The sequence below is a fragment of the Triturus cristatus genome, chromosome 8 (assembly GCF_964204655.1).
Source record: "Triturus cristatus chromosome 8, aTriCri1.1, whole genome shotgun sequence".
NCBI classification, from domain to species: domain Eukaryota; kingdom Metazoa; phylum Chordata; class Amphibia; order Caudata; family Salamandridae; genus Triturus; species Triturus cristatus.
In genome coordinates this window covers 863,610,947-863,636,923 of record NC_140591.1, presented here as the reverse complement: position 1 = coordinate 863,636,923, position 25,977 = coordinate 863,610,947, and the positions used below count along the sequence as shown (strand labels likewise).

Here is a 25,977-nt window from a genome sequence, read left to right as displayed (position 1 = left end):
CGATGCGAGCAAGGAGAGTACATCTTTAGTGGTTAGCGGTTCGAATTGACTGAGCTGGCTTGAAGGCTGTAGATTAGGTTTGGTGTAGCTTGTGGGCTGGGTATTGGTATTTGTTCTCTATACTAAGTAAAGAACGCCCCTGTAGCAGTGAGTGACCAGGAGGCAACACGACTGGCACTAGGACAAGAATCCAGTGGTACAGTCATGATCCCTTTGAGGCTCCAGTGCAAAGGACTATTGACACACAAGACGTTCGGGCCAGCATCTCGAAAGCTGATGATAAACAAGAATATGACCTCACCCGAAAAACAACAACAATAAAAGATGCAGATAATCTCACACAACCAAACTACGCAACAGACATCAGCAATTTGACCTTACCTGTCGAGGTAATAAACATGGCAAATTCCCATACCCCGCCCACCACCACCAGACACTCCAGGACAGGCTGTGACGACTAATATTGCTGTTACATTTATTCTTACCCCATTATATTTTATTATTGGTATATTATTATATTAAGTGAGTCAATGTATGTATTGTTCCACTAGAAGATCGAGAACGGAGGTGAAAGAATTAAATTAGATCCCTGCAAGGAAGGGTCGCTTCGAAAAGGAGGCTTTTCTTTTACATCGATAATCGTAATAACAAATGGTTTTGTTGTTATTATTTTACGGTTAACAAGTATAACCGTTTATTGCTGTTCCTACTTGTTAGTGTCATTGTAAATATTACTAGCTGTAGTATTGTTTTTATCTGCAATATGTTCGCTGGCATTTTATGTTTTCTTCCTTCGGTATTATTTCTAGTACTATTTTTTGAAATATTGGAGGTGTTATTATTAGTATAATATGCCTGTTGCAGGTAACCGAGGGCACGACGTTACCATTAGCTGCCTGCAGTTTCATCTGCCTTGAAGCAGGAAGTCGGCCACCTGTTTGCTTCCCGTGCCAGGGGCCACCTCTGCGTTGATTCACATAGTCAACTGGTTACAACATGATGCCACCACCTTGGCAAAGAGTATGTAATAGCACTCTCCGCACAAAATGACTCCACCCTCTACAATGATTGGGCTGATAATCAAACGCGCTCAGAAGTGACCGAACGGCTGTGACCTGCAGCGTTGACAAAATTCCCAAAATGACCAGCAACATTGAAACCTCTTTTTGAGGAAAGAGAGTGTCATTTGCATACATTTAGTGCTTTTAATAGTAGTTCATGGATATTCTGGTCTACTACGAGGAGTACGTTCGCAGCCCAGGGCAGCGCGAGACCCCCTCGGAGAGAATGTCTCGTTTACAGCTTGTACTAAGAATCCCCGTTTCTGGATCCGCCTCAGCGAACCTCTCTAGAGAGGAGATGCCACCTGTATGGATAAAAAGAACATTTGAAACGCGCCAATCCACCTGCAGTACGCACAAATCGGATAAGTACACATCACACATGTATTGAATACAATTGTTTAGCGGCGTATTCCTATTAAGTAAAGCTTCGCGGCGCTGTTCTAGCTTTCATCTCCACCATGCTGTCTTTCTATAATGTATTTAAGCAAGCCACCTTGAACGTTTTGGCCCCGATTCTTAGAAAAAATGTGTAAAAGTACTTTTGTAAATTTCCTCTCCCGCTCGAACGTGCCGCCTTTATTTGGAATCCATAACATTTTCCAAAAGTATGTCTGGGAGCTGAGTCAGTCGCAGGCTTCCAGCCATACTCCCTGGAAAGTCATGTGACTTTTGAGTAGTATTGAACAATGTAATATAGCCTTATAGCCCGCTGTAGCGGGCTATACCGGCTGTTAAAGGCCCGCTGCAGCGTTAAAGGCCCGAGCCGAAGGCGAGGGACTTTAACAAAGCAGAGGGACTTTAAAAGCCGGTATAGCCCTGCTACGACGGGCTATAAGGCTATTAGAACATTCTGCCACTAGAGGGCAGAATGTTCTAACAAAACAAAGCCTTCAGGGAGCGCGAGGGGATTCAAATCCCCTCAGGCTCCCTGAAGTCTTTGTTCACAGCCAGAGCTGTGAACAAAGACACATTGGAATGTTGGTGCTCCGGGCTTATACCAGCCATTATAAGCCCGGAGCACTCCATTGTTTTCAATGGAGCTTCCAACATTCCAATGTTCTAATAGATTTTATTAATCACGATACAGTTATTTAGAGCTCTTACATGATAAAAACAATGGGTTAAAAAACAAAAAGGTAACATGAGTAGACAAAAACCATGTACATAGTCTAAGGGGACCTTTTGAAAACCTTTTTGGTCAAGTCTCTAATAACTGTGCTAAATGATTGAGAGTACTGGCCTTGAAGGTACCGTAGGGTCAGTTGATGATAACTACTGTGCCAGCTGGTTGTTTGGTCAGGCAGTGGGCAGTGGCCACCATTGCCCTGTCACAGTGATTGTCCAATGATGGTGCGACGCCACACAATTAAAGCGCCAGTGCTTAAAAAGTGCAGCAGGGCTGACAGTTTAAATTTTAGAGTCCACGTGTACAGAGCATGTAAACATTAAAAGCCCCAGCCTACTGCATGCCAAGTTTATGGAAGCCCTTTGCAGCACAGACTGGTGTATCCCAACCTTGGTACAGGGTCTGTATGCAGCACAAGCCAAAGTGGTGCAGAAAAAAGGAAAGTTTGATTAATGATCTTCCCTCACTAGTCTGTAGTAGAGGGCGTTTCTCGTTCACTAAAAGGATTTATTTGGCACTTGCTGAGAGCATCTCAGCCATGCACATTCAGAGGTATACCTTGTTTTGTTGCCTTACCCATTCTAGGTTGTTACTTTGGCACAGCGGAGGAACTGTACAAACAAAAGGTACTTAGTATCAACATCTAAGTGTATGTGATACATGTTTGTGGCCGGTGTGGTACCAGTGGCGTAACAATAGCCACTGCGGCCCTGGCATTCTGGGATTTACACGACCTCCCCTGGGCACTTACAGCTTCTTCCAGAGGGTGAGTCTATATATCATCATTACCAACACCCACCCCGGGCCTGAGGATGATGTTGGAAAGTGCAGCACTTACCATCAGCATCCTCAGGCTCACAATGGAAGTGCATTGGGTCAAGGTCTCCGGTATATGTGTTCTTGACACAAAATTAGCTCAGGAGGCTGAGCATGTGTTGCAGACGTGTGTAATTACTCAGTTTCAACTTGATAATGTCACGTCAGTCTTTCACTCCTCTTGACTTTTACAGTGAGCACCTTGAGCTTGATAATTAAAACATCCCTCTCAGCATGTGTGCGCCCCTACTCAGTGTAACAGTGTCTGTTGTGTCGGCTAGTCTACGAGAACCAAAGCTTCAGTATGCCTGTGATTCAGTGTGCCTGCGTGTGTGATCACGTGCTTCGGTGCACCGGTGTGCCTCTATGTATAAGTGTGTCTGTCTCACGGGGTGCGTGTGTTTCTCAGCATGTGGATGCATGTGTGCCAGTTTGTATGTCTGTATGCGGGGCTCAACAGGGGATAAAAGACATTGTCATTTACAACGCCAATACTTGATTAATGCTTCACGAAGAGAAAAAAAATAATTACATTTTCAATGCCAATAGCTCAAAACAATGTAATTGCGAGACCTATTGCATTGCAAATGCTTTTTTTGCTGATAATAGCTCCTGGTCTGACCACATGGCATGTTGTAGGAACAAGTTCTCCAAAGCTATTAACTCACTTCCTAGCCTACCACAACCGAGGATGACTGGAGCTGTCTTAGTTTTTTTTTTTTTTTAACTCCAGTACATCCGCATGGCCACCTATGGCGCAGAGGGCTGGGACTTCTCAAGGGGCTGCAGCATCCAGTGTGAAGAAAATAGCTTTTACCGGAAGCTTTTAGGTGCCCCCATCTCCACGCCCCAATACGCTTGCCGTAGCAAATTGAACTTACTTGATATCAAATGCTACATACAGTCACGTTCTGCTTTCTCCTAGCTAGCTATTTGGGGGAAAAAACGCGGCCACCCTCACACAAGAGATTATAGAAGATCGCCTTAAATGTGAAAAGGGAATGTACATTCCATGGCTAGCTGAGGTGCGCTCAAGTCTAGGCAGGATTAACTACGAACACATTTTTGTAAGCCCAAATGAGACAGATACTGTTAGCAAAAAAGAAGTTCGAACTGCACTCTATACACATTACATCAAGGCAAGGCTAGACAGGGAGTCCAAGAAACCATCTGAAGTTGCTTTTATGTCAATCGAGATTACATTTTACCAGTTGGCTAGCTACCTTACAAAACCTATAGGTCAGTGGGAGAGGGGACTCCTTTTCTGCTTAAGAAGAATGGCACTGTGAAATTTTTACTTTGCTTTCCCCTCGGTTTTCATGCCAATCTTGATCTTCTGCCTTGCCTGTGTGATGGCCAGAGCAGGCAAACTATATTACACTTTTCATTCTTTTGTAAGTTTTATAGAAACTATGCCAAATTACCCTTAATCTGGTCTCTGTTAAACAACCCTAAATACACTTGGAGTTCATTTCTAATGCACTGTTTGAATGCACAGGAAGCCCACGACATATGGTCAAGTTTGTTACCCATAGGTGTGGCTGCAAAACTGTTATCCAAACAAGCAAAGATCTTGTCAGCCGAACATGATATGCTAGGCTTGAAAAATCTTTCCAATGGCAGCTGGGCGTCAAAACTTTATGCTCCTGAAACCCTACCACACTATTTAACATCCGCCATGAAGCCGTCAGTGAAACACCATTTAATGAGGCTACATTTTGGTCTAATACTTCTGATGGCGTATAAGTATGGATAGAAGTATAAGGAAGACACGCCCTCTCAGTGCCTTTTTTGCGGCAAAGGGGAAGAAACTTTAATTCATGGTATATGCATTTGTAAGATCCTGCGCCCCCTGCAAATTTTTGTCTCCGTCCAATTTGGCGCATCCTTAACTTACGGACATGCCAAGAGGCCGTAGAGGAGTGCATGAAGGGTGACTCTGCCCAGATGGACGCCCATTTTGTCAAATTCATGTCTACAATAAAATCTATTCTTCCTACAGAAGACCACTAGGAATTTTAGCCACGCCAGACACAAACTCTTCTTAATAGAGAAAGAAAACTGTTTTTAATATCTCTTTGATCTCTTTGGAAGAATTGCAATGATTTGAAGTAATTCTGCACTAAAATCTATCTTACCTTATCTATCTCCTATACAGCGACCGAAGGGCATGGGTTAGAGTCAAGGGCTCTGTGTCCAAAGGCTTTGCATTGCGGTGCGGAATAATGCAGAGATGCCCGCTGTCTCCTACGATCTTAGTGCTGGCATTTGAGTCCTTGGCACATGGGTCCGGGGAGACCATCTAGTGCGGGGCATCAAGGAAACTGGAGAGTGGGAAACGCGTATCTCGTTCTACGCTGATGATATACTCCTTTTCGTCACCCAACCCTGTGGCACGGTGGCTAGCCTGCTTCACAAGTTTTGGCTTTTCGGTAGCTGTTCTGGCTACCAGATTAACTGGGACACCCCACCTAGATTGGCAAGTGATACGCCTTTGCTTGTGCAAACATGGTTTAAGTACCTGGGTATCCAGGTGTCCAGGGACCCTAAGGATTTCTTAGAAGATAATCTCCTCCCACTGATTGAGCATTTTAGGGGGGATGTGACGCACTGGAGAGGCATCCTTTTGTCTCTCATGGGCAGGGCGGTCCTCTTTAAAATGATGGCCTTGCCCCAGTTTCTATACATTCTCCAGGGAGCACCTTGTAAGGTCCCACCCGAACACTTCAGAAAAATAGATGAGGAATTACGCGTGTTCCTTTGAAATGGGGGCGCTCCATAATAGCACTATACTAGTTACAGAGCAGTGTGTATGATGGAGTCTGGCAGTCCCAGACATCAGGAGATACTACTGGGCAGCGCAGTTGACCAAGGTCAATGCGTGGGATTATGCTGACAAAGAGGAGCCGTTTTATCGAGTGGACCGTCAAGCGATGGGCGAGAGGGGTTACCTAACGGCGCTATACTGCAAGAACGAAATACGTCAGATGCCACTGCACACCCAGACAGTGATTCAAATATGGCATGAGGTCCATCAGTATTTAAATTGTGCAGGCAAACTGACATAGAAAATCCCTCTCTGGGACAGTGATCTACTAAAAGATGTGGGAAACCTGGAATAATTCCACAAGTGGGGACTACTGGGGAAAGACTCATTGGGTGACATTTGGCAAAGCCGGGCCCTGATTGCGTTTGAGGAGTTGCCGACAGAGTACAATTTGGCAGAAACAGAAAGGTTTCGCCACTTACAACTGAGTCACGCACTCAAGAGACATCACAATGGGAGAACAATTAATGAAGTACACGCCACTGGAGGACAGGCTTCTGCTAGACCCTATGACGGCAAAGGCCATATCTCTGACGTAAGAGAAGATCGTACACAACTCCCAGGATCCCCTGGGGCTGCTGAGGGAGGCTTTGGAGGCCAACTTGGGACTGATGGAGGACGGCGATTGAGATGAGGTGCTCCAGAGTCCAAGGAAAGTGGCCATTAGGTCTCATTCAAGACTAGTACAACTAAGAATACTGCACAGGTCCTATTTCTCTAGGTCGCTTATGTATACACTGGGATGCAGCGACTCCGACAAATGTGCTAGGGGCTGCATGACCGAAGGGATCAGTTTTCCACATACTGTTGGAGTGTCCATCTATCCTGGGGAATTGGTGAGAGATTGCAAGGGTTATGGTGGAGGTCACATGGTGGGGGTCCCACTAGAGGCGAGATGGCTTCTCCTGTGTATAAGGGATTAAGAGGCCTGGCCTAAATACCAGAAGAAGTGGCTCTCACTAAACCTGACAACCTGGAAACAACACTTGGATTGGTGTAGTCAGGCAGAGAGAGTTATATATCAAAGCAGAGGCTGTTCCAGGAAGTGGGAGAAGGGGGTGTACAGAGGGAAGTAGCAGGGTAGCCCATAGGCCAGGAATGATCCCCCTGCTTTTTGACACTCTGTCTCACGCTGACCTGGATGGGGTGTTCCTTTGATGAATACAGCCTATGGGTATCTTGGTACTCAAGATCTAACAATTGTTAAAGTGTCAAACCCTGTGTTCAATATAATATTGATAAATCTGTGTACTGTAAAATGTTGAATACACAGAACGTTTAAAAGACTAAAATAGAACAGTCACATCACTCACTAGCTACTCTTCTTACAGCAGATGGACCGCCCTCCAGGTATAGCATGATTCCCCTTTCAAAACCCTTCATTAGGTTAACAACACACAAGGTCTCTTCAATTTAATCCAAGCTTTAATAAATAAGAAACATATTATACTAACACATACAGCCCGAACACTGACAACCCTGACTTTCGTAGACAGATATGGAACAAATGCATTTCATGATCAACTCAAACCGATACTGTGGGTTGGTGATTTCTATTTAGTTGTAAGCAAGTATCTGGACTGCTCAAACTTTGAGACCTGCATGCACCACTATGCTGTGGCAGCCCTAGCGGACATTATGAACACTAATGGGCTTATATTTCTATGGAAACATAGATTTCCACCCAGCATGGGCATGACTCAACCACTGGCTGGCCCCACATAATGTATGTGGATGGACCAAAGTGGTTGAGCACCTTGCACACACCTTCTCTGATCACTCGTCTGTTAGATTGAAACACCCAAGCCTTAAACTCCCCTTATACTGCATATAAGTCACACTTAAGGTAAACCATGGGTAGCCGATAGGTCCGGGTGAATTGTATTTAAAGGGTTGGGCATGCACTTTTAAATTTTACATGTACTGGTAGTGAATAACACTTAAAAGTGTTTTTCACTACTGTGATCCCTACTTCTCTCATAGGATAACATTGGGTTGCCTTATTACATTAAAAAATGGTAAGTTTTGATTGGGACCAGGTAGCCAATTCATGTTTGTTATCTATGAAATTTGAATAAAAAAAACTCTTTAGCAGTAAAGTCAGATTTTTACATTATTGTTTTGAAAATGTCACTTAGAAAATTGCCATTTTCCTGCCCTTAGCCCTTTTGTGTCTGCCGCCTGTCTTGGGTCACATGACTGGATGTAACTGACAGACTTTGGGCCGGAATCACAGAACTAACTTAATACAAAATCCTAATCCTACTACCATTTTGGTATTCACAGAAGGCACTTACTCATTTTGGTATTCACAGAAGGAACTTACTCTTTTGGTATTCACAGAAGGCAATGAAAATTAACCGTAAGTATTCAGATTCAAATAGGAATTGATTTATCCTTATTCAAAGGACTGGACCAATGAGATATTTAGGTTTACCTGCAAATTAAACTCGGCACATTGCACCTTCCCTGTACGTAAAGTTGATTGACTTTTACAAATAAATATCTGCTAAGATTATGTTACACATTATCGTGAACTCAGTGATACAAATCGCAACACAATTTAATTTGTTCTTTCACATTTTTCCAAAACTGCAGTTGGAGAAACTCAATGCGGGGAATGAACACTTGTCCAACCTTGTGAGTATTTATTTGCATTTTAAAATAATATTTAGTCTGGGGTTAAAATTGAAGTTGGAACTGTGTCTTGGTCGCAATTGCCGTGTAGGTACTTTACTGGCATTGCCAACCTATCACTTCCATCTGTGTAATATGCTAACAGCTTCTGAAGTAAAGGTCTTCTCATCCAGAGTCTGGCCTCTGTAAAGGATTCTAGTGTAATCTATAATGTTCAATATTTTGAAGTGTGTCTGTTTCTCTTTTAAATCCTAATTATCACTCCTATCCCAACTCCTTCTCTCCTCTCATTGGACAGTACAGGAGCAGATGCATAACCCTTACGAAACAAGCCTTAAGAAAAGTGATCCTGTAAGCATGTTATAGTCTAGAGCTTTAGTGTGTTTTTTTCATTGTTTGAAATTAGTGTAGTGTATCTTTTCAGAGGGGGACTTTTTATTGGTTTTAGCCATACAACAATACTCAGTAACGTAGGATGGTGTTGAAACCACTTTAAACTTTCAAACAGAAAATAATGTTTTTTTTTCAATAAGCTGTTTTTATATAGCAGCAATTCGCATTCTGGGACTTAGGCCATCAGTACTATGGCTGTCAGAGGTTCCATCTGCCCGATTACAATAGGACGGCCGTGCTGGCGGTTGTAAAATTCCTTTTTCTACAGTGGCTTGTGCTGCGACCCAGGAAAAGAGCCGCAGCACAAGCCGCTGTAGAAAAAAGCACTTTGTGCACATCAGTGCACCGTGTGCCAGGCACCCAATTGGATCCGCAATTAAGGAATAGCTTCCCATTCAATCCTGTGGACCTAGAGGCCCATAGGATTGAATAATTGCATGCGCAATTTGCAAGTACCAAATAGGTATTCGCAAATTGCGCATGCAATTTCAAGGGTGCCAAAAGGACACCCTGATGCACCCCTGAAATTGCCATGTGACCACATGTTGCGCACATATATGCCACAAGGGCATGTGTGTGTGTAACATGGAAATTTGAAAAATGCACTTTAGTGCATTTTTCAAAGTTTTCGTAAATTACTATCAACTTTTAAGTTGATGGTAATTTGCGATCCCTAATTGCGAAATCACAATTCACAATTGCATCATGCAGTGCATTTAGGGAATTGCAATTTGCGAGTCCCTAAATGCATTTGCAATTTAAGTAATCGCAAATTTTGCGATTAAATTGCAAATTTGCATTTGGGTTGATGCATCACAAATGTGAAAATACCGCTTGCAAACAGGCAGATTCTGCCAACCTGCCCCTTTGCTATCAGTAGAATGATGCATGTGCCCCTTAGTTTCTTTCGTAGGGGTGTGCAAACTGTTCATACTTTCTGTTTGCGTAGTAACACTAAATTATACAAACATTATATCTGGCTTTTGTGTGCTATTTTTCAGCACAAAGTGCATCTTTGTTTTGATTTCTTTTGTACCAAAATATAGCTCAAAATGCAGAAGTGCAGCGAACTGCATCTGCTTGCATTGTGTCTGTCCACATTGTTCCTTTGCTCCCACGATAGGACTGTACAGCCAAATGACCCCCCAATTACACCATGTGGTGTAATGGGTTAATTTTGCGGAAAAAAATGTGTGATGCTAGAAATTAAGCAAATTGCACAGGTGTAATCGAAATCCCACTTGGGCCTAATTTCTACGAATATAGAATATACTCTTACATTTCACAGCATAAGAAGGGCTATTGATACATATCTAGGACTGACTGAAAGTGGCTGTTGGACTTTGCCCTTTGTGGCAGGTTCACCCCTGAACTTTTTGCCTTAAGCTCTGACATAGTGGTAGTGATTTTAGGCCTCTGAGCACTTTAGCACTGTGGCCTAGTGTAAAGTGCGTGCGCACTCTGAGTGCATGTGGTGAGATTGGCCTGCCCTCCCATAGGAATGCATGGGGGATATGTGTATCCATGGTAATTTCTGGTATGAGAGGAGTGCAGGGGTGAGTTTTGTATGTATGAACTTGTGAGAATAAATGCTGCACAATGGTGTGCGCAGATTTATGGTGACTGGTGGAGAAATACCACTTTTAGAAGTTTGCATTTCTGTGTGCCGTGTGTCTGCCTGCCTGATGTGAATTGCATGTCTGGCTTGTGATTGACAGGAGCTGAGAGGTGTGGGTGACTCCAGGAGACAGGGTGAGTCAGCCCAGAGATGAATAAAGAGATCTGCATGCAGATGGGAGGGAGGAGCTTCACCTGAGACCTGAATAGGGCTGTGCCTTCCCTCCACAATGCTGGCTCCAGCCCCTGTGGTGTGTCTGATCACTGAGCCCCCACCTGATAAAGGGGAGAGGAGCTGAGCAAAAAAAAGTGCTCCAAATCACCCCTAAACCAGTCCTGACTGTTATCCCCAAACCCTGTGCTGTGACACAAAGGGAAGAGTGATATAAATATAGAGGCTGTGACCCCATGAAAATGTCCAGTGTGCTGTATTTGTGCTGTTCCCGCTGGGGTGTGCTGCTGCTGGGGCCCAGGGGGAGGCTGCCAGGAGGGCTTGCCTCCCTGGGCCCTGCATTGCCCCTTTATCTTTGAAAAGGACTCTTCTGGAGCTCTACGTGCCTCATGAGCGCTGTGCTGGATTCTCATTTTGACCGGAAAAGGAGCGAGCCGGCTTTGCAGCGCCGGGCTGCCTCGAGGAAGAGAGAGGGAGTCCCTAGCGTGGGGACTTCCCCATGATCCGTGGTTGCGGGTGCCCACCCTGCTTATTATTTTATTTGGGTGGTGGGTGCCCAACCCACATGGCCGCTTTTGCTGTTGAATAATGCCTACCCGCGTTTTCGGCATTTGCGGGTGCCCACTCCGCCTCTGAGCCGTGAAAACGGTCACCGCCGCGGCCAGGAGGAAGCCAGGTAACATGGTGCCTGGCGGCGGGCGGGACTTCCGGTTTTTCGAGGGAAGCCCCGCACCCGCCGCTGGTTTGGGGGGGGGGCGGCCGAGTGATGTGAGCGCTGCAGCCCGGGGCTCCCGTGGGCAGATGGGAGCCCCGGCAAGGAAAGGAGGACGGGAGCCTACCCCTCCTCCACACGCACCGCGGTACAGTCCCAGGTCCCAGGAGGGAGCCCAGGTGAAGAGAAAAGGCGGCAGAGACCGCCAATGGCAGCGCAGGACTCCGAAGGAGGGAAGGGAGGCCCCACGCCGCGACCAGAAAACAAGCAAAGTGCTCCCGGTCCTCAGCGGAGAGAGGAGAGCCCTGCCTTCGCCTGTCCCGGTGAGTGCTACGAGTCTGAGCGGCCCTGCCTGGCAGCGGGCCGCTCCAACGTTTGGGGGGCATGTTCCTTTGGTGAAAGAGCGCCCCAGTGGGCCCCAGAGTTGTAGGGGCAAAGCGAGGTGCATTGTTGGTGCCTGGGCGGTCCCGCAAGAGAGCGGGCCACCCTAACAATGGTGGCATGGTTTGAGAGCCACGGGGGGTCCAGAGGGAACATACGTGCCGGGGCCCCCCTTTTGGAGTGATGTCACAGCTGCACCGCAGTAGCGGGCAGTTGCCACGTGGGCACAGTTGTTCGTAGGGCCCTGAGGGGCCCATGCCCATTTGGCCACCTTGTGTGAGAGAGTCCCTGAGAAGGACAGAAGAGGCACAGTGGTGCCAGGCCTTATCTGATTCACAACTGCCCAGCAAGTAGTGGGCAGCTGCAACGTTTAGGCCATTCATTCTTTGGGGGTATTATTGTGAACTGAGATAGGAGTGAGATGCACTCCTGTGCCCTAGCGCAATGGTGCACTTTGAGACTCTGCTGCATTGGCAGCTGCCCTGACATTGTGGACATAGGGCACTTTGAGCCCCCTTGTAGAAGGCCACTTGGCCAGGGGGACTGTGAGGGTAATAGGGCGCCAGGCCCTAATGTGGTTTATGTGGTGCTTGGAAATGTGATTCATGTACTATGATTTATGCATCCTGTTTTATGCATATGCGTTTTTTTGTGTGAGGTTATTGTCTAATGCGTTTAGACTTATGAGGTTATTGCATAATATGTTTATGCCAGTGAGATTATCTCCTAATGTGAGTTATGCTTAGGAGGTTAGGGTCTAATGCGTTTAGACTTATGAGAGGATTGCATAATGTGTTTATGCTGGTGATGTTGGTGCAGAATGTATATCACGCCTAAATGTGATACTGTGCATAATGTGATTTTATGTTACAGGTTGATGCTAAGTACAGTGATTACCAGTGGTTACTGGTTGTACGTTTATAGTATGTTTTAATGTTACTAAGTTCGATTTGTAATCGTTCTGACAGTGGTCCAGTGGGCCCTGTCAGGTGTAAATAATCTCTTGTAAATATGACCTAGTGCCAGGTGGCGCCATGTATATTATGTGAGTACTATTCTAATGTGTTATGAGAATACAAAGGCTATTTTTTTATATAACCTTGTGTGGAGTTCCTTTTGTCGTGTGCCTGGGATGTTGTTGCTGTGTGCGTGCGCAAATGCCTTACACATTGCCACCGGGATAAGACTGCTCGTGCCAAGCTACCAAGGGGGTGAGCAGGGGTTATCTTTGGTGTGTAACTCCCTTGCCCTGACTAGAGTGTTGGGCTCTGCCTGGCTTTGGCGCAAGCCTTAGCCAACCAGAGATCCCATTTCTAACAGTGGCCCACATGGCAATTAGAAGTTGAAAGTTCATAATTAAAAACCTAAGTATGAAGCACAGGCAATTCAGAAATATGATGATGAATAGTGGCAAATGTCATATAGAAAATAACACATTTTACCAACAAATAAACATAAGTGAGATACACAAGCTTTCTCATTCTCAACAGTCTGTTTCTAGGTTAGGTAATGCTGGCAGTGGGAAGTTGGATTAAGATGGGCAGGGATTCCGCAGTCCACATTTTTTTACCTGTATCGACGTTGAATCATTTCTATTAGTCCATACAAAGGTGAAGCTAGAAGTATATTGTGAGAGCTCTGTTGATATTTGTGCTTGGAATACAGTGCAATACAATAAGTCGGATTTAAGTGCATTGTGAAAGTTCAGCAAATTTCCTAATTCCAGTAGAATAGTGTATGATGGAAATCAGGACAGAGATGTATGTGAAGGTTCTACTGATGACTGGGTACGGGGACACCTTTACATGGGGTAGGGTGAGACCAAGTTGAATCTTCGGCTGTCTTTGAGATGAGATGCTAAACACACTTTTTCAGTGGTTAACTTAAAAACAGCTGTTTACCCAATTATTCACTTTGGATTGTGGACAAACCATACAATGAAGAGCATTGCTTGCGCACCACAGTTTAAGGGCCATATGTACGACCCTTTTTTGAGGCCGCAAACAGGAGATTCTCCAGTTTGCGACCGCAAAAAAGGGTAAGGGCATGTACATATGCAATTTTGTGAGTCACTGACTCGCAAAATAACATTTACATCTCCCGCTATTAGGACGGAGCATCTGAAAGAAATTGATATCCAAGAGATTTAAGAAATGTGTTGTGGATAAAAGCAGCACAGCAACAGGAACCTTCAGATGCTCAGGGAAACCCAGTACAACTGGCCCAGTGCAAGCTGAAGTTCTACAAGTACATTCTAAATGGAACTAGAATGTAAGAGAAAACACAACAAGCATAGTAAAAGATACATGTAAGAATACAACATAACTCCCTTATATAAAAATAATTTTAAAAAAACAAACAGACAAATGAGCAACTAATATTGAACAGGAGCATACAAAAAAAACTATCTAACACACCCTAACAATTTCGTGGGTAAAGACCTTGGGCGAGAGGAGTCTTTAACTCTCAGAGCAACAGAATCATTGTGTAACATTGTGGTATCACAACTAGTGTGAGGTAACTCCTGAGATCTGACGGGAGCAGGTAAATTTGAATGCAAGAGATTATAATTGACCTGACTGGAATTATGGATGGGCCTAGTATTCACAGGACACTTCTGACATTCCAAATCTTACCATCCTGAGTTATAAGGGAATTTCTAAAAACTTTGGTGATTTTAATGGATTTAGAGAACTTGCTCGCACACTTGCTTAGGAAACCAGGTTTTTTAATTCTCACATATTCACCTCCTCTAAAATTATGCTCCTTTGTATTCCATATATTGTCATACCATTCTCTATATTTTTTTTGTTTTTCTTTAACAATAATGCTAGTATCTATACTGTTGCAATCATTCCTGATGTTATTGTCACACTTCTCTTTGAGCCACCATGGACAAATATGAGAAACAGGCTCTCTTCCCTTCAACAGACGAAATGGGCTGACTTCAGTAACAGAATGTGGAGTAATTCTTTACATCCACAATTTTCCCTTAACGCATTCTTCCAATCCTGTGTCTGCTTAAGAATATCAGATATGTAATTCTTTAGTACAAGGTTGAAGCGTTCAACCGTGTGGTGCATACAATGATGTTGTGACATGTTTGATATTGTGACATTTAAGATACCCTTCCATACCTTTTGAAGTCAACTGAACCCCATTATCAGTGACAATGACTGATGGACAACCTTCTCTAGCGAAAATCTCTTTAAAGAATTCAACAACTCTAGTCGTGGTAGCCATCGGAACAAATTTGACCTCTGGCCATTTTGAGTGGTAATCTACTAGAACTAACGCATAATGGAAGATTTAAGAAAGGACCAGATATATCAAATGCCAATTTCTTCCAGGGTTCCTCCGGCCATTCAGTACTCTTAAGAGGAGGAACACAGACTTTAAACATTTTTTCATTAGAAATGCAAACATCACACTCCCTAACAACACGATCTGCCATGCGGTCCATTCCTGGCCACCAAAAATAAGATCTAATTAAGCGTTTCATAGCCGACATTCCTGGATGTGACTTATGGGCTAACTTAAGAATTATCGCACGCACTCCAAACGGTGGAACACACTTTCCATTTTTAGAAACAAAATCACCCTCTAATTCTAATTGATCTGCAACATTAAACATGGGAAGAAGTTCTTCGCTAATATCCTTTCTCCTAGGCCAGCCTTCCAGAATGTATTCCTTCATTAACTTCCACAGAGAATCATTCACTTCACTAGATTTCCATGACTCCTCAGATATATCTGAAAACGCACCTACTACAACATCCTGAATAGTAGTAACAATTTCTAATTCATCATCTTTTATATCTGAATCTGAGTGACAAGGATGACGTGACATAAAGTCTGCTGTAACATTTTTCTGGGACAAACTCAGCCTTAAAACAATATTCTTGCAACCTGGATGTCAACCTAGCAATTCTAGCTGTGGAGTTCAACCCTCCACCTGGAGAAAGTATGTTAACCAAGGGTTTGTGGTCTGTTCTCAAAGTAAAGTTCGCACCCCAAATATAATTCCTCTAATGTTCAATTGCCCATACACATGCGAGTAACTCTTTTTCTATAACGGCATAACGCCTTTCAGTCTCATTTAGGGTTCTAGAGGCAAAGCATACATTCCACTCTTCATTTCCACATTTTTGTGAGAGTACGCCACCAATTCCATATAAGCTTGCATCAACAGTGTTCACACAATGTTTGTTCATGCAAAAAGGTCTTAGAATTGGAGCATTTAAAATATCCTGCTTAATAACATTGCAAGCATGTTCTTGTTCTTCTGACCATTCAAACACTTTTTTTTTTCTCAACAATCTCCTCAAGGGCTTCATTTTACTAGCAAAATTTGGCACAAATTTAGAATAATACTCGCACATTCCTGCAAAAGCTAGTAACTGTTCCTTGGTCTTTGGAGAAGGAGCATTTAAAATTCCATCAACATTAGATTTTTTAGGAATCACTCCATCCCAGGTTAAAGTATGACCAAAATATTCCATCGACTTTTTAAACATTTTACATTTGTGAGCTTAAAGAGTCAATCCATTTCTTTTTAATCTATCACACACTAGTGACAGATGTTTTAGATGTTCTTCATCATTTGAAGAAAAGATCAAAATATCATCGTGAAAGCATTTTACGAAGCCATCAATGTCTTTGAAGATGTTAAACATTATTCTCTGAAACAACGATGCCGCAGAGGCCAAACCAAAGGGCATTCGGTTATATTGATATAAGCCCTGTGGAGTGATGAAAGCTGTTAACATTTTAGAATCATCTGTTAGAGGAACTTGATGATATGCTGACCTCAAATCAAAAGTGGAAAACACCTTTGCACCTTCCAATAGTGACACCACCTCGTTTACATTTGGTAACGGGTGACAATCCACAACAATTTCAGAATTCAATGCTCTTAAGTCCACACACAACCTTAATTTTGTATCCGGTTTGCGGACTAAAACAATGGGTGAAACCCATTCAGATGAATTGATAGGTTCAATAATGCCCTCTGATGCTAATTCTGTTAACATCTCTTTTAACTCATCTCTTACATTTAACGGTACCGGTCTAATTTTTTGTCTAACCGGTGTAGCATTACTTTTGAGTTTAATTTGATGAGAATACTCCTTAAGTTTCCCTAGAGAGTCTGTGAAAACTTCCTTATATGAATCCTTAATGAACTTTTCCATATCCTCAGGTCCTGTAAATGAGATGTACATATTATTAAATGATTCATCCAATACCTCGGGTTCTTTAAGTCTTAGATTCAACATTATTCCAAGCTTCCATTGGTCCCTCCAACCTAATACATTTATCCCTTTGACTGAAACATACAGGTGTATATCTGCCTTTCTGGTCTTGAACACTATTGATGTTTTGAAATAACCCATCAAGTCAATTCGTGAACCATCATAACTTACTGGATTTATATCTGGTGAATAAATCTTATCCAAGTCAAAAACACCCATAAGTTTTTCCTCAAAACATTGTTTAGATATTATTGTCCAGAATCTGCCATGAGATCTAAATTCACATTACATATCTGAACCACACACATAGGTGTTTTTTTAGTTGCCAAAATCTCATTATCCTTAATGATAGAAATGTAATCTAGGAGAGACACAACAAAACCTGAAGTTTGTGATATATCACCATTTACTGTATCATTAAGTTCCTGTGTGGGTCCTTGAGAAGTACATGAAATTCTGGAACGATATTGTGCAGGATATTTCCTCTGATCCCTACACATGTTTTCAAAATGTCCAATCCTTCCGCAGTTCTTACATTCTCTTTTAATGGCTGGACATCCAGAAAATGAAGCCATATGATTTCTGTTCCCACACCTGTAGCAAAGTAAATTTTTCCCCATTCTATCAAACCTTTTAGGGGTATTAAGATTAGAATTTTGAACTGACGTTGAATTCAAATTATGAGTTTCATTTTTAAGATCAAGTTGGCTTTTGACCACAGCAATTTCTTCAGGTTTATCAGATTTGTTACAATTATCCTTTACTACATGCATCCACTTTTCCGTCTGCTCAAACGCTTTTGCTGTGGAAATGGCTTCTGATAATTTTGGATCACCCATAGTTGTTTTTGTGTTTCCTTATATCTTACATGAACTGTAATTTGGTAACATCACAGATGAAATGATAAGAGACCAAAGTTACAATGTAAGATTAAAGTGGGCAAACGTTTTAAAAAGCCATCAAATGACACCTTCTTCTTGTACCCTAGTATAGAATTTGAACCTATTCAAGGCTATATTACTTCTCGGTTTCAATCTCTTTTCTATCCTAAGTAATGCTTCATTGTATACATTAGTTGCTTCTCCATTTTATGTAATACTTATCTGTGGTAAGGCTCTAAACACCATTTGTCCTTCTGAACCTAAACAGTGTAACAAAATACTTTTTTTTCTTTCCGCTCCCATTCTTTCACCATCAATCGCTTTCATGTAATTAATAAATTCCTCCTTCCATCTAGCCCATGGAAGTGGTGGGTCACCTTTTGTTTGCAAAAACTTTGCTGGCGGATCAAATTGCATAGTGTTAACTTTCAATCACTTTAACTTCCTTTGTAATAGTCTTTGTCCATTAAGTTGTCTGTGAAGCCCCCTTCTTTTTTTTTTTTATAAATGAAGAACAATGAAGATATTCTTTGTGTGATTGCCGGAAAATAAATATAGCTGAAGCAACAATTAGACCCAAAATATCCACCAAAAGTTTTTTTTTCAGAGAAATCTCTTAATTAAAATATTTACGATTTATAAGTTAGAGAAGATACTTTTTTAAAAAAAAAAGTTTTTTGAATCTGCCTTCATATTTTATAAATTAAAGTTGTGACTCTCTTTTCCATAATATCTATTCCTCACAGTTTCTTAAGTGTACTGACCTCTTGACTGGTAACTGCTAGTAGCAAGCAACGATGCAGCACACAAAACAGAAACGGTCTGAATTATTGCGCGCTGTGTGTGATTTCCTTTTTCCGATCGTGTGGTTGCTAAGAGAGTAACCAACAACAATAAAATGGCCGCCACGTCGTTTGCGTCATACATGCACGTTCCCAGAGACCATTTCGGCTCCCAGAATGCAATGCGCATGTATGACGTTCAGGAAGGCTGACGAGGAAAATTCTTCAGGAACAATGATGGCTTTACGATCCAAATCAGCTTGCGAAGACGATGGGGAAAGTTTAAAGGATGCAGAAAGCGTCGTTGGTGTATTCAAAACCCGCAGGTAGTTAACGATCTCCACCTGTGCTGAATTTCCAATATTCTCCTTTTTTTTTTTATAGTGCTGGTAATTCTTTTCTTCTTCTTTTCCGTGGTAATGCGCTTGTCCAAAATAACCGGATCTCACTGGAAATGGCCTTCTTATTCCGTTGAGAAAAGTGTTCCTCACGCTCGTCGCCAATGAAAGAAATTGATAGCTAAGAGATTTAAGAAATTTATTGTGGATTAAAGCAGCACAGCAACAGGAACCTTCAGATGCTCAGGGAGGCCCAGTACAACTGGCCCAGTGCAAGCTGAAGTTCTACAAGTACATTCTAAATGGAACTAGAATGTAAGAGAAAACACAATGTAAGAACACAACAGCATTCCTTCCTAAAAGCGAGTCACCATGCCATGTACAATTGTTTTGCAACCGCATTTGTGGTCGCAAAATGCTTACAGTTTACCACCAACTGCAAGTAGGTAGTAAACCACTCACAAACAGGAAGGGGTCCAGGGGGGACCCCTTTCCATTTGTGAGTATGTGAGAAAATATTTTTATAAGCAGGCAGTGGTCCCAGGGACTGATGCCTGCCCTTAAAGAAATGAAACTGAAAAGTTTCATTTTTCTTTTTAAATGTAGCACGTTTTCCTTTAAGGAAAACGGGCTCTATTAAAACAAAAAAGACTGCTTTATATGAAAGCAGTCCCAGACATGGGGGTCAACTGACCCCAGCAGGCCACCATCCCTGGGAGTGCTAGCCATTCCCAATGGGGTTGCAAATTGCGACAGCCTCATGAATATTCATGAGGCATGCAATTTGCGACCGCATTGGGAATCGCAAACATTGTCTGGAACATTGTTATACATCCTAATTTGCAAGTCGCAAATTGCGAGTCGCAAATGCAACGCAATTTGAGAATCGCAAATTGGTGGGTCGTACATCTGGCCCTTAGAGTTTTACACTCTTGCAGGGCGTACATAGTGGATTCATTTGAACCGGCATTTCTCAGAGGTAGGGGCCGGATGTTCGCCCCATTTATGCATGTGCATGCTTAAATACCAATATGCCATGTCCAAACCCTTGTTATTATTTGCGACTCTCTATTAGGAAGGGGCGTTCCAAGTGCATCCCTTCCTAATAGCGCCGTGCTACCCTATGTAAGAATGTTTTGCAATCGCAATTGTGGTCGCAAAACACTTGAAATTTACGGTGCTATACCGCAAGAACGAAATACGTCAGATGCCACTGCACACCCAGACAGTGATTCAAATATGGCATGAAGTCCTTCAGTATTTGAATTGTGCATGCAAACTGACAGAGAAAATCCCTCTCTGGGACAGTGATCTACTAAAAGATGTGGGAAACCTGGAATAATTTCTGTAATGACAAACTTTAGATCTCCCCTGGACCAAGGAATGTACCGTCACTTTCCCAGGGAGAGAATATCAGTTCCAAATTTATGGAATATAACATATACACAGCACTTCCTAAGGTGGGCAAACTTTCAACACTCCCCCAAAGGCAAGGCAAGAAAACAATAATTTGTGCATCACTTGTCAGGAGTAAGTAGCACAACTTCCTATAACACAAAAACCTGCTAGAAGGGAATTCACCCATCCTTCTACAACATAATACTTGGTCAAGAAGAGTCCACACCTCCTGCTACAAGGAAAAGACAAATTGGTATATCTGTGATGTATTTATTTGTAAATAGCACCACACAGTAAGCCAAATGCACCTAACATAGCAGACTCTAACATATCAATAGTATGATTGAAACAAAATCAAGGCAAATATATATGTAGAAATATATATGTATGGATATAAGAATCAGAAAATAAGAAGGAAAGGAAAGAATTCAGAAAAGAATCAAGAGCCAGTTAGTAGCAGAGACACCTCACCTAATGCTCCATCATTTCACCCCTCTTTGTTCAAGGGGAGTCCATTGCTTGAACCGGGCGAAAGCTCAGAGGTGACACCACTTTTTCCATGACAGCACGTCTGCTCCACGGATGAACTTCCACCAGGCCAGTGTAGACTCCCCTTTTTAATACACATTCAAAACACAGCGAAGCTTCTAGCAAGCCCGCCCCCTCGTTCTCATGAGAGCCCGTACCAGCTTGCTCTAAGGTCACAGCAACGGTTGATCAGGCCTTTGCTATGGCTACGAGTCAAACCATGTACATTCCTCTGATAAGAACCAGTTCTCTCTAGTCAGTAAAAACAGGAGGAAAGCAAAACATGCCCTCTTCTTCGTGCAGGCACAGAAAATGGCTTCAGCATGAAAATGGAGTTAGTTAAGCCATGCACACAAAGGCCCAAAGCAAGATGGAATCAAAAAGCAAGGAGCACCTATAATTCTCATCCACACAACTTACAAGCACCACTGTGCACACAGAAAAGTTTGAAGCAAGGTAAAGTCAGAAGGCAGAATGACATTAGACCACATCAAAGCCAATAGGTCAAAGTCATAATTCACGTAACCCAAATAACATTATACACTTAATCCCTCAGTATACAACATTGAGCACATGTGTGCACCACCACCCACAAGACTGCACCTCAACATCCCATACCTTCTATTCTTGGAAAGACTATTCCACTAAAGGCAGAAGAAAAGCAGGCATATGCAAACCCATCCTACATTAAGGCTAAAGTAACATAACACACTTAAGTCAGTACAAAATGGTGGTGGTTGAGGGTCATCATAGGGTGTCAGACCACAAAAGTGGCTCATTCACCACATTGCACCCCATGACCATCGATCATCACCATTCACATATTTCAAAAGCTAAATTCTTTACTAAAGGCACAACTATAAATGAAGCACTGCATCTCTTAACTGCAAAAATTGAATCATTGCAACGCAAATAGCAACTGTATATCATAACTGAAAAACAAAACTATCATTAAAGCACTGCATATCTCAATTGAAAGCAAAATCATGTAAAACCACATTTCTAAATTGAAAGGCACAACTACTAAAAAGCACATGTTGAAACAGCAACTCATGTGTTGAAGTGGCTACACAAAAATACATAATTCAAAACAAATGAAGGGAGGGCCCCACTCACACGGGAGAAGGGAGTCCCACTCACACGCGGAGAACTGGGCGAATCTGAAAAAGAAACAAGCATCACTCGTCTTGCCAAAAACATTTTTCAAAAGCACACTTTTTCTGTCTTGCATTTCTGAAAGTACAATATTTACATGTCTGTCTACATAGCTCTCCTCTAGCTTTGGGGAATTTTCTAAGAATTCTACCAACGCTTCAGCCTCTGAATTCTTGGTAAAATCTCTCTTTTTCTTTGCACAGCAAGAAGGGCTGGGGCAGTCTCCTTTTCTCACTTCTCTCACTGCACCCCTCACAGGTGCTGCCCCCCTTCACAAAAAATCTCTGCGGACACCAACTGGCCCCTCGCCAAACATAACAAGCAGAGACTTCTCTGCTGTCTCTAGCTCGCACCTTATCTCTTCCAAGGTCGAAGTGCTCTGCACTCCTGCCAAAATTTCGTCTGCTCCTATCTGCTCTGCGACTCTCCTCATGGGGGGGGAGGAGAACCTGCGCCTTTGCAAGCCTCCCAGATGTCTATCTCCAAGAAGCTGTCTCTGTCTGCCGGGGAGAGGAGCTGGGATGACCCCTCCTGTAGCAATTCCTCCTCAGACTTCACTGAAAGCCTGAACTCTTCTCAGCGTTGCTGGATGATCTCATTGCAAGCCTCCAAAACATCAATCTCAAAGACGCTTTCAAATGACCCACTCCCAGAACAGCTCTTTACATGTCTGAGAGGAAAAACAGCTTTAACCTCTCCTGACCTCCAGCAAGACTTCACATTCTTTAATCTGAAAATGCTCCCCCATTCTGTCTAACTAATTCAAGCAAATCCTTAACTGTCATTAGTCTATCACCCCAGGAAAAAAAAAACTAAACTGCTCTTGACATATCAAAAAGAAAAAAGCATTGGCAATATCAGAAGTCACATATCAAGTCCCATGCTACTTCTGTAACAATATCTGGGACAGCATCAGTCAAAGAAGGTATATATTTGTTCAGTTCACAATAATCAACTGTCATGCGCCAAGAATTATCACATTTGCGCACAGGCTACACAATTAGGGTCACCACCTCAATCTGTCAAGCCCTGCATGATCTCACTGATCCCTTCACCCCCATCTGGCATTCTGTACTGTTTCAAATTAATTTCCTTTGTAACATGGGGCACCTTCACTTGGAAATCTTGTGTTTCAAATTCCACCTCAGGACCTTCTATTAAATCCTGTGCAAACTGTTTTTCTGTCTGTACATGCCACTTAATAACCATTGCAATCTCCCATAGGCAAACTACATTTTCTCTAACGCTGTTCTGTCCAGTATCTGAATTTAAAAATGACCTTTTCTTTCCCTGCACTGTCCTGTCAAAATCATATTGTTGCATTTCTCTTTTGAAGCAAAATGTATCATTCACTGTCATGTCTAATTTATATCCGCAACCGGTGATCGTTAAGCCTAAAACGTTAGTCTGTTTACTTTCCTGCACATTTCTTTCTGGTTGAAAAACCTCCTCAGAAGAATTAATTAAAACTGTCTGTGTAGCTCGTAGTCTGCATTCTCTGTTACATTTATCACATCTGAATCATTCTGGCTGGTCAAAGTAAACAGCTTCAGAGCCTGGTACACGTTTAATTCTGTCTTCAAAGGTATATTTTCAAACTGGGCATCAACTAGCTCTGTTTTCAACTCACTACGTTCTTTTAGCAAATGCTCACATGTTTGATGCATATAAACCAACACATTTAAAATAACACCGCTGTCTCTGTCTAAAATGTCATAAATCTCCTGCTGATTAACACCCTCCATCGCAACTCCGGAGTCTGTAATCTCGGAGTCCCACGTATCACTGTTATGCTCTGACATCGTACAATCACTTTGCAACTGAAAAATTTTATATGCATTCCTTAACAAACACTTGAAAGGGATCCAGCCCTTTCTGCCTAACATAGCAAGCTATTTATAAGCACTTTTTACAAAACACACTTAAACACACACACACCAATTCTAACACAGCACAATTAGCTCACTTCACGAGCCAACACATCATATGGGCTACCCTCATGCAAATAAATCAATTGATATCTAACAGTCTGCTTTCAATTTCTAAAAAACATATTTCTTCCCCTTTTTAAATCAACGTTCACATCCTGCAACCGATCTCCCCTGGACCAAGGAATGTACCGTCACTTTCCCAGGGAGAGAATATCAGTTCCAAACTTATGGAATATAACATATACACAGCACTTCCTAAGGTGGGCAAACTTTCAACACTCCCCCAAAGGCAAGGCAAGAAAACAATAATTTGCGCATCACTTGTCAGGAGTAAGTAGCACAACTTCCTATAACACAATTACCTGCTAGAAGGGAATTCACCCATCCTTCTACAACATAATACTTGGCCAAGAAGAGTCCACACCACCTGCTACAAGGAAAAGACGAATTGGTATATCTGGGATGTATTTATTTGTAAATAGCACCACACAGTAAGCCAAATGCACCTAACATAGCAGACTCTAACATATCAATAGTATGATTGAAACAAAATCAAGGCAAATATATATGTAGAAATATATATGTATGGATATAAGAATCAGAAAATAAGAAGGAAAGGAAAGAATTCAGAAAAGAATCAAGAGACAGTAGCAGAGACACCTCACCTAATGCTCCATCATTTCACCCCGCTTTGTTCAAGGGGAGTCCATTGCTTGAACCGGGGGCGAAAGCTCAGAGGTGACACCACTTTTTCCATGACAGCACGTCTGCTCCACGGATGAACTTCCACCAGGCCAATGTAGACTCCCCTTTTTAATACACATTCAAAACACAGCGCAGCTTCTAGCAAGCCCGCCCCCTCGTTCTCATGAGAGCCCGTACCAGCTTGCTCTAAGGTCACAGCAACGGTTGATCAGGCCTTTGCTATGGCTATGAGTCAAACCATGTACATTCTTCTGATAAGAACCAGTTCTCTCTAGTCAGTAAAAACAGGAGGAAAGCAAAACATGCCCTCTTCTTCGTGCAGGCACAGAAAATGGCTTCTGCATGAAAATGGAGTTAGTTAAGCCATGCACACAAAGGCCCAAAGCAAGATGGAATCAAAAAGCAAGGAGCACCTATAATTCTCATCCACACAACTTACAAGCACCACTGTACACACAGAAAAGTTTGAAGCAAGGTAAAGTCAGAAGGCAGAATGACATTAGACCACGTCAAAACCAATAGGTCAAAGTCATAATTCACCTAACCCAAATAACATTATACACTTAATCCCTCAGTATACAACATTGAGCACATGTGTGCACCACCACCCACAAGACTGCACATCAACATCCCATACCTTCTATTCTTGGAAAGACTATTCCACTAAAAGGCAGAAGAAAAGCAGGCATATGCAAACCCATCCTACATTAAGGCTAAGGTAACATAACACACTTAAGTCAGTACAAAATAGTGGTGGTTGAGGGTCATCATAGGGTGTCAGACCACAAAAGTGGCTCATTTACCACAATTTCACAAGTGGGGACTACTGGGGAAAGACTCATTGGGTGACATTTGGCAAATCCGGTCCCCGTTTGAGGAGTTGCCGACAGAGTACAATTTGGCAGAAACAGAAAGGTTGCGCCACTTACAACTGAGTCACGCACTCAAGATACATCCCAATGGGAGAACAATTAATGGAGTACATGCCACTGGAGGACAGGCTTCTGCCAGACCCTATGACGGCAAAGGCCATCTCTCTGACGTAAGAGAAGATCGTACACAACTCCCCGGATCCCCTGGGGCTGCTGAGGGAGGCTTTGGAGGCCAACTTGGGACTGATGGAGGACGGAGATTGAGATGAGGTGCTCCAGAGTCCAAGGGAAGTGGCCATTAGGTCTCATTCAAGACTAGTACAACTAAGAATACTGCACAGGTCCTATTTCTCTAGGTCGCTTATGTATATACTGGGATGCAGCGACTCA

The 25,977-nt window shown here is 42.7% G+C and overlaps 1 protein-coding gene across 1 annotated transcript in view; it reads left to right on the top strand.

Moving 5' to 3' along the window:
- The window catches only part of LOC146805186 (uncharacterized), a 927,200-nt gene that overhangs the window by 346,266 nt on the left and 554,957 nt on the right, over nt 1-25,977 (top strand). Inside the window, exon 3 of the mRNA XM_085620476.1 lies at nt 8,432-8,473. Within this exon, the coding sequence (XP_085476602.1) occupies nt 8,432-8,473 (42 nt within the window). The remainder of the gene's footprint in view (nt 1-8,431; nt 8,474-25,977) is intronic.